Source organism: Microcaecilia unicolor, chromosome 4 (assembly GCF_901765095.1).
Source record: "Microcaecilia unicolor chromosome 4, aMicUni1.1, whole genome shotgun sequence".
Lineage (NCBI taxonomy): Eukaryota > Metazoa > Chordata > Amphibia > Gymnophiona > Siphonopidae > Microcaecilia > Microcaecilia unicolor.
The window spans coordinates 148,572,388-148,582,380 of NC_044034.1; the positions used below are offsets into that span (position 1 = coordinate 148,572,388).

The 9,993-nt window shown below is 40.2% G+C and overlaps 1 protein-coding gene across 1 annotated transcript; it reads left to right on the forward strand.

The window, feature by feature from the left end:
- The first annotated feature begins 1,945 nt into the window (after window positions 1–1,945).
- On the forward strand, window positions 1,946–5,951 carry DBX1 (developing brain homeobox 1). Its single transcript, XM_030199451.1, has 4 exons — window positions 1,946–2,312; window positions 2,822–2,923; window positions 4,647–4,849; window positions 5,035–5,951. The coding sequence occupies exons 1-4, from the start codon at window positions 1,946–1,948 to the stop codon at window positions 5,380–5,382; spliced, it is 1,020 nt and encodes a 339-aa protein (XP_030055311.1). The 3' UTR covers window positions 5,383–5,951.
- The last annotated feature ends 4,042 nt before the right edge of the window (window positions 5,952–9,993 follow it).

The window sequence follows — 9,993 nt, forward strand, 5'->3', positions numbered from 1 at the left end:
CTGTTCCAGTGAGTCGAGTGTTTAACGAGATACAGTTCGCGGTGGTTTCTGCCGTCTCCGCATCAGCAATAATAAACAACTTTTTAATTTGAATCAAGGAGAAGGTTTTAACAGACCTTCTTTCTTTTCTAATGTGATATAAATCGCAGATGCACTTTTATTGAGTGGTTAAAACAGCGACATGGAGCTAATCAACACAAAACGCCTGAACAAAACCATCGAAAGAAATAAAGCTGGTTAATAAGATTTTTGAGAAAAGCTTTGTGTTGAAAAGTAAAAAGGGAAAACAGCTGAGGGTGACAGTTAGTTCATGCTTAATAGGATAAGAGCTGCGCTGGCTGGCCCAGTGCACACTTCTCTTAGCAAAGGTTGAGCAAAAGCGATGAAATGAATAGTTATCTTAAAATACGGGACACTTAACGCATCTCTTTTCTTTTTAACCGAATTAAAAAAAAACAGCGACATATTTTTCATCTCCTCAAAAAAGTAGTTTGAGTGAACTGAAATACTTGGCACGATCAGATAAAATTTTCAATGAGGTTCTCTTACTGTCAATCAAAGTGTTGTGGGCAACAGATGACAATATCAGATTTCCAATGATTCTCTACTTTGTCATCTCTGCCTCCTAATTACTGTGGGGGTCTTTTACTAAAGATTAGCTCGAGTTATCTACAGCAGGGCCCATTTTATGCCTATGGGCCCTGCTGCAGATAACTCGAGCTAATCTTTTTTTTTTTAATTGAAAATTTGTCTTAAATGTTTACAACATACAATTTTAACAATATAACAGAACAGGAAAGCATCCATTGTACCTGGTGATAATTCACAGCCTGCTTATTTAAAGTCCAGGAGAACTAAAAGGTATTAATAAAGGTAAAAGACCCCCCCCCCCCCCATGTTTCTCAGCGTAATGAAGACCATTAATAAAAACGTAAAAAATAGTCCTCTGTAATTTGGGGGGGGGGGGAGGGGAAAGCAACCTTGTCGAAGCTACCTTAGCAAGTATGCTGCTTCCAGAGATACTAGAAATCTCAAGTTTTCGTTTATAAAGAGGGTGAAAATCAGAATGGTTTGCTACAACTGTTTGAAGAATTTTTTTTATTAGGGTTTTTTGTTTGTTTATTTTTTTGTTTGTTTTTTTGCTGTACAGACAAGAAAAAAGTACTGTTGAAAACTCCGCGGCTTACAAAATTTAATACAAATGCACTTTATAAAACTGTATATAACATTTTCGTTTACAAATATATTGAAAGAATATGAGATTGTTTCAACACGCACAAGATTTAGTAGGGAAAAACCGTTTCTATGGAAGGGGGGGGGGGGTAATTTTTGTGCAAAGGTGGATCTGTAGCTTATCGACAGCCTGTAGATAAGTTTATATGAATATTTATTGATTTATTTCCTAACCTCAGCAGGAGAGCAGCAAATAAATTTAGTGCTTTATTTAAATAATTCTTTTTCTATGAGGCAAGATTTCATTTGAAACTTTTAAATAGGCATTTAATTAGCCTGTGTGTGTTGCTTCTCAACAATACCCTGCTGGGATCCTTTGCAGAAATGTATTCCAAAGAGGCGGTCAATATGCAAAACTGATGACTGCACTTCCTTTGTTGCTGGACCATTGTGTGCTGGCTTGCTTATGAAGTCTAATCCAATCATAAATTGCACCCCTAGACCAATCAGAAAGCGTCGGGGTCTGGATGAATGAAGCTCAAGTGGAGAACTTTGTTGAACCTCATTGTTAAACCTGTCACTTTTGAAAGCGCTTTAGGAGGCTCATAACTATAAAACCCGTCATCCAGGAGGAAAAGCAAGTAGAAGTCTGCTAGGCTTGCTAGTTGGATCCTTACTAAAGACGTCTGCAAAAATAATAATAATAATAAAGGAGGGGGGGTTGGGGAACTTTCTTGTTGGGCACTTTAAAGGCATCTCTTTAGCTTCCGCGATGATGTTCCCCAGCCTAATTGCACCTCCAGCAGTGTACCCGAGTCTTCTTCGACCAACTCCAACTTTAACTTTGCCTCAGTCTCTGCAGTCGGCGTTTTCTAGCCATTCCAGCTTTTTGGTGGAAGATCTGATCAGGATCAGCAGACCGGCCAGCTACCTCACCCGGACTGTCCCTCCACCTAGCATGTCTCCTCCAACTACAGGAGGCGCCACCACTATCACAGACTCTGTTGCAACAGATCTTAACTCCACGGGCTCTGTTGCCAGGAGGGGTTGCTCCACGCAGACGTCAGTCTCTGCAAGTAATGACTCTACGTTTCTGAAGTTTGGAGTCAGTGCTATCTTGTCGTCAACTCCCAGAGCTGGTGAGTGGCTTGATTTTTTTTTTTTTATAGGAGCGTCTCCTTGTCCTCAGAACTGAACATGATTTTTGTTTGTTGTTTTGTAATTAAACTACAAGTTAGTGATATTTAAGGAACTGATCCGTTACATTTCTCTAGAGCTTACGTAAATAAATAATACGAAGCTGAGGTTCAAAAATTTTAGTCTCATTCTGTGTATAGTAATCATGCAGGTTCTGCTGTATTGTCTTTAATTGTGAAGAATATTATGGTCTCTTTATGCTGACTTTTCAGAGAATATTCAATACTTAATTTGAAAAACTTTCTTTTGATATAAAATTAAAACGTAGATCGGGTTTTAAAAGGTCTACTGAATTACATAGAAATACGAGCTCAATAAACTGAGTCTGCTTGACAGGGGAAAAATATTACTGAAATGTGTGGCTTCATTATATTCTTTTTCTATCTCTGGTGCAGCCAAAGAGTTATTGAAATGGCCAAATCATTGTATCTTGTTTTTTTTTTTTTGCCAGACTCCTCCCCTGCATTGCTTCAGACTGTTCCTCCAAAAACTTTCTCCTTCCCCTACTTTGAAGGAAACTTCCAACCCTTCATCAGATCTGCTTATTTGCCAGGTAGGTCCTTAGCCTTTCTGTTTTCTCCTGACCTCGAAGTCCGCCTGATTTCTCCACTTATTTCACGCATATTTTCCTCATATTTTTCTGTCCATCCCTGGGGGTTATGCTCTGGTTCAGAGGTTGGACGGAGTACAACATTCAAAAATCAGTCGCGCCAATTTGATGCCCTATTTAGCACAAGCAGTGACTGCTGACACTTTCCACCAATTCCCTGCTCTACAAATTAGCAGGAATTGTCATGGTCAAAATTTGAGGCGGTTCCCTTCTCACAGAGAAACTGTTGGCATCTCTTCATGGAACTCTGTTTTCCCACAGAGTCACTGCAGTTTGCCACTGATTACCAACAAAAGTTTCAGCACCATGACCAATTGGTCAGCTCCCTATGGGCAGCCACACACAGACCTAGCACTACCTTTACCATGCTGATGATAGACATTTACCAGCCGTGGACTAATTTGCTATTAAGGGTCATTCAGTGTTTCAGTATTTTCACAAGACCACATGGAGTGCTTCCTTGTGTGAGGGAGACCGGTGTGGCCACAGCAGGGGGGCAAAAAAAGTGCATACAACCACTAATCCAAGAGAAACCCATCAGTAAGCATGGTGTGGCAGGTAAAGGAGAGAGCCACGCTGGTACAATTCTCATAAAAGCAATTTAAGAAATGCAGAGGTTCACTTGTTCAGCTGCGCTGCGTTTTAATCTTTGAAAATAACTACATAAATGACTCGTTAAACAACTGAAATGAGTACCTTTATTTATAGTTTTTCTAAAATTTGATGCTTTGGAAACTAGAAAAAAAAAATCTTTTTTTTTAAAGACTAATCAGAAATACAAGCTTTTTTTTTTTTTTAATCCAAGTTCCATTCAAGCTTATGATAATGGAATTTGCTTCTTTTCTCATCCATCTGAATGCCCCAACAAAAACAACTTGAGCTTTATAAATAGCTTTTCATGTCTATTTAAGGAAAATGGTCAGGGGAAAAGAAGCTTCTGTCATCGGTATTCACTCAATGATCTTGGCAGTTGTGTTTAGTTTGAAAGTGTAAATCTCTTTTCTTCCAGTAATATATGGCTTTAGCTGCTTGTCTTTAGTCTTTTTTCTGTTACTTCATTACTACACAATTACCATTCACGCTTCATTAGAATCTCTGTCTCCCTTTAGAGCTGTTTTTAAAGGAGAAACGCTCCCTTTTATCATACCAATACCATTTGGAACCAGTCAATGTGCTAATTAGCTGTTACTTTTTCATTTCTTTGCCATTCTTAACGTTTTTTTTTTTGAAGAGTAGAATAGGATTAATATAAAAAGAATAATGTTGATAGATTTCAATGCTTAGGAAGTTGTGTGTGTGTATGTTTTAAATTTGGTCAGAAAATAACTTTATCCATAATGCACTGCTCCTGACAAGATGTTTTCAAACTTTATTTTTAATGCTTTTTTAGATACTTATATTTTAGGATGAATTTCTTCACCCCGTCTTCCAGATTCTGAAAGCTTTTAAACAAAACTGATCACTGTGAAAACATCTAACGCATTTATCGTGTTAGGGTAAAGCAAAACAAACAAACAAAAAAAGTAAAGCTTATTTGAAATGTAGGTTACGGATTGTCCCTCGAGCAAGAAGGGCCAACTACAATTACAATATTATTTTTCGTTTGTGTTTCTGCAAACAAATGATCTTTTTTAATCTTTTTTTTTTTCCTCTGGGTGTCTGGCAGCTTCCTCCTCGGTGGTTCCTATCCCTGGCACCTTCTCCTGGCCCTTGGCTGCTAGAGGAAAACCCCGCAGGGGGATGCTTCGCAGGGCTGTCTTCTCAGATGTTCAGCGCAAAGCTCTCGAGAAAATGTTCCAGAAACAGAAATACATCAGCAAGCCCGACAGAAAAAAACTGGCAGCCAAACTGGGACTCAAAGACTCGCAGGTAACTAAAGGGCCGACCAATTCATTTAAATGCCAGGAGGGGCACAGTCCTTCCAACGATTTCTCTTCCATTAAAAATAAGGGCTTGCGTTTACTACAGAGCTGGAAAGTCGCATGACAGCTGCATAAACGCGAAGGCTTGATGAGTTGTATTTATTTACGCTTCTTTTTTCCTCTTTTCATTAGGTCAAAATCTGGTTCCAGAACAGAAGGATGAAATGGAGGAACTCCAAAGAAAGAGAACTTCTCTCCTCTGGGGGATGCAGGGAACAAACTTTACCCACCAAGTTTAATCCCCACCCAGACCTGAGCGATGTAGGGAAGAAGGGGTCGGGGGAGGAGGGGGAAGAGGTCTTCTTGTGTTCAGCCAGCAGTCCCCAGCACAGCATGGCTTATCAGTGCCCCGAGTACCACAGACTGGACTCACAGGTACTCTTTTCCCCATGCCACTCCAGCAGCCCCAGCAAACCATCAGATGTCTCAGATTCAGAGGAGGAAGGAGGCGGGGAGGAAGAAGAGATCACTGTCTCCTAGAAGCTTGCCTCTGCCTTCATCCCTTCCCCCCAAACCAGGACGTTGCAACAATGTAAATAAATTAAAAAAGCGATATCAAATTAAAGAGCTGCCCCTCTTTTCTGTATGTCTAATAGGACGGTCACCTGTTCGAATGTCCTTGATCTGCAAGCTAAGGCTGAGTTAATTTGACTGTAATGATATAGAGAGAAAAATTAGCAAGGGAGAACTCCTTAGAGGTGTTTAAAAATTCTTCGGCTGATATCAGATTTGTCTGATCGCGTTTTCACGTTCACACACTCGATATTGGGAGGAGGGAGGGGGTTATTTCGGACGTGTGAGGTTACACATCAGAGGGGCGTTAAGAAAATGAGAAAGCGGAGTCCGGGCGTTGTAACAACGCGTGCAAAGCTACTGGTTTGAAGCTTAAGCTCCCAGTGAAGACGTGGCCTAAGCAGAGCACTGTTTTGCAGAAAACCTCGTTCAGGTATTTGGGGGAAACGCCTTGAGGCAAATCTCTTATCAGTTAACGGGACTCGTCTGGTGTTCTCCCTCATTAAAGAAACCTGTTCTGTGTTCTGACCTTTTGCATCTTCAAAGGAACCCAAGCAGTGGTGGATATTTCATTTATACTATATATAACTTTTATGTCAAGCCTAAGCTACCTTCAACCCCTTCTTAGCTCCCAGTCACCTGGATCCAAAGCGTGAAATCAGAGGGGACTAACGCCATCTTTTCGGGGTTTTCCTTACACTTTGCTGTCTTTGCACAGCTTTTATTGACTGTACACTACTATGTACACTTTCGCCGCATGGCTATTTTATACCAAGGGATTGGCTAAAAAAAAAAAAAAGAAAGAAAGATTATAGATGTCTTTTTTTTAATTTTGCAATTGTTTTAAACCTACAATGTAGCTGTTTAACTGCATAACTTATAAAAATGCTTATTTTGTATTTTACAATGTACAGATTTTAAAATATGTATATGTAATAAACACATGCCAAATAAAAGAACCTGATACTGCATTCGGAGCGCCTTAGGATGCAAAACCCACGTTAGAATTGCCGGTGGGTGGGGTAAGGCAGACCTCTGCTTCCGGTGTGTTGAACCTCTTATCGAATTCTAGTTTTCATTGTATTCTCACCTGATTTCATTCATTCATTTGGTAAAGAAAGAAAGCAAATCCTTGTTCTTAAATTGAAATGAGACGGAAGAGAGAATGACAGAAAAAAAAGTCTAATAATAGAGTCAGTTCGCAATCAATCGCACACAAAGCAATACAGACAAAAAAATGTTTGTAGAAAATTCAGGGATTGTAACTAAATACCCTGGATCGTCAAAACATAAGAGGGACTGTTAACAAACGACTCTGTAGTACAAACGCACACAAAATAGAAAGTCTTTCCAACCTCCTTCCAAGGGTGAAGAAGATCTCTGGAAGTTGGGGAGCTGACATACCTTTCATAGCTGAAACATCTTTATTAACCTATTACACCCCATTTCACTTTATATTGGTGTTATTAAATATTTGAGTTTATCTGCTGAGTAGAAGTATCTTACGTCACAAGCCTCTTGTTTATAATGCTGAAAGTTAGGAAGGAAAGTTATTAAGCCTGGTAAGTTTAAGCAGGTGGAAGGTAATCTTCCTTTAATTAACATAAATAGCATAGCTTGTATCTTCATCTTCAGAGCAACTTTATTTTTTCATATATACTTAAAGGTCGTCTAGATTAAAAAAAAATTAAATGATGGTATGGTATGATGTTTCAAGGCAATACATGCATTTAATAGAACATGTGCCCTATGTTGACGTTTTGCAAATTTACTATTATTTCATGACACCCCCCCCCCCCCCAGAATAAACTGAATACCTATTCCATTGAAAAGTTAAAATTATCCTGTGCTGTTGGATGATCGTCTGTGTCAGCAGGATCTGCTTTTATGTAGAGGCTGACCAAAAGTAGATTTTTTTTTTTTTGTTGTGGCAAAAACTGAATCTTTGGCCAAAATTAACCCACTCGGTTTTGGCCAACATTGATGCCAAAACCAGCCTGTCCCCACTGCAAGAATGGCATCTACTGCCTCTTCCCGATCCAGAACCAGACAGATCTTATCCCCACCCACAGGCCTGCCTTAATCCCTGCTTGTCTAGTGGCCTAACCGGAAAAGGAGCAATCTCCAGTTACTCCAACTCCTGCCATCTCCGCCATCAAAATCACATTTCTCTTTCAAGATGCCTATTGTTAGCTCTCAACCAAGCACCCACCACCTTATTTATGAATAGCTAAGAACACCCCTACAGTTTGCTCCCCTCACACTACTTTTCTCTCAGAAAGAAATGGATTTCTGTCCTTTTTCCCTTACTTTTTGAATGTATTGTCAATGTACACACCCTATCATCCTTTCTATATTAAATGCTATTGTAAGTTGTCTAGATGGTATTTCTGGCAGGCAGATTAATACATTTCTATAAACCTGAAATGTAAAAAAATGGCTGTTGAGACTGCCACTGAAAGTCCCCGCAACCATTTTGAGATTGGAGGAGCAGCAGCAGTCTGGTGAGATTGCCACTGAAGGTCATGGCAGCCATTTTGACAGCAGAGTCAGTAGGGGCAGGAGCAACTGGGAATTGTTCCTGCCTCAACTAGGACACTAGACCACCAGGACTAAGGTAGGCCTAGGGGGAGAGGGAGAGTGATGCTTTTGGTCAGGGGGTAAGACAGCAGGTGGAACTTTTGGTGGTGGGGGAAACAAAATTTGGTTGGCCTCTATTTTTATGTGCTTAATTTCTTTTGAAATAGATCCTATGGTGTCTAATGTACCATTGGAAAAAATGTATTACAACAGAAACAATACAGATCTACTTAATGGGAATTGCCTTGAAGGGCAAGTCTATAACTGAGTACGTGATCTATGTGCACAATGTGCTATTTTATAAAGAAGTACTTAACTGCAAGGGACGTGAGCATGGAAGGCGCAAGGGGCATCTGCATGGGTGTCTTTCCAACTTATTCTTGTAATTTATAGAAAACTAAAGTTACGCATGTTGCTTGATGCGCAGTGAGTTCAATTCCCACTGTGGCTCCTTGTGACCTTGGGCAAGTCACTTAACCCTCCATTGCCCCAGGTACAAAAACTTAGATTGTGAGCCCATTTGAGACAAAGAAAGTACCTGTATATAATACAATTGAGAACTGCTTTGGTTGTACCACAGAAAGGCAGTATTTCGAGTCCATGATCCTTTTAAATCCATGTGCTTATTTATGCCTGGCATACGTGGTCACACCTAAATTTAGGTACGTCAATGTGGTTTTACACTAGTATTCTGTAATGGAATCATGGTGTCCAGATACTGTTATAGAATAGGAGCTCCCGGTGCTGCATTGGGGCAACTCAAATGGGGCACCCTGTTATAGAGTTGCCCTCTTGGAGTTCACTTTCTATAATGTCCCCTTAGGTCTCTCAGTCTCACCTGCAAAACCATAGTTTTGAACTGACTCCAGAATAGAGAGTTGCACAGGGACAGGAATTTAGCCCAACCCCAATGGAATCTAACTCATATCTGCTAATATCCATTCCATCCCCACACATGCCTACAATTAATCTCCTCCATCCCACAGTACTCAAGGGAAGGGAAATGGGACTTGATATACTGCCTTTCTGAGGTTTTTGCAACTACATTCAAAGTGGTTTACATATATTCAGGTACTTATTTTTTTTGTACCAGGGGGTAATGGAGGGTTAAGTGACTTGCCCAAAGTCACAAGGAGCTGCAGTGGGAATTGAACTCAGTTCCCCAGGATCAAAGTCCACTGCACTAACCACTAGGCTACACCTCCACTTCACAACTCAAAGGAGTCAATGCTATTATTTACTTGCTCACAGCCCTCTGTTTCCTCCCAATCCCAACAGCCTCCTGTGGTTTCTTGGATGGTATTCACTATTCAACCAATGAGTGTTCCAAGCCTCATTCTGGTGCTCCCATTGCCTCTCTCAGTGCATTCCAAGCCTCATTCTGGAGTCACCAGAGATTTTGGTTACACTCCCACAGGAATCCCATGTCAACTTCTTCCAGCCCCATGGGAATCCCACAGCAACGTTTTCCGTACCCAGTGGGAATCCTGCAGGTTCCACAGGAATCCAACAGCAACTTTTTCCACACCCACGGAAATCCTGTGGGATCCCCACAATCAATTCCTGTAAAACCTTCTAGTCTGGAATGATGAACAGCAAAATTAAAAAGAAAGTTGATGCCCCACTTAAGCAGCTTCAGTACCTAATTTAGCAAACTTCGGGGGCCTTATAGGGTTTGTATTTGTTTATGTTTATAATTATGATTGTCTTGATACACTACCTTTGCTGATAAGCAGATCAAAGTGGTTAACAAATAAAAATATTAGGGTATAAAAAGGAATGCCAAAAGTAAAATAGAAAAGACACATTCACACAGATTCATTGAAACTTGAACACTAAATAAAAACAAGCACCAGATCAGACCAGCCAACTCAATGGTCACTCTCCAAAGGACATACTAAAATTCTATTCAAATTCCACAGAAATAAAGGTCAACCAACCAAAATACAAGGTCATTTTTTTTTCTGTTAACCTGTATTTCCACGCCTTGGTTGCCGC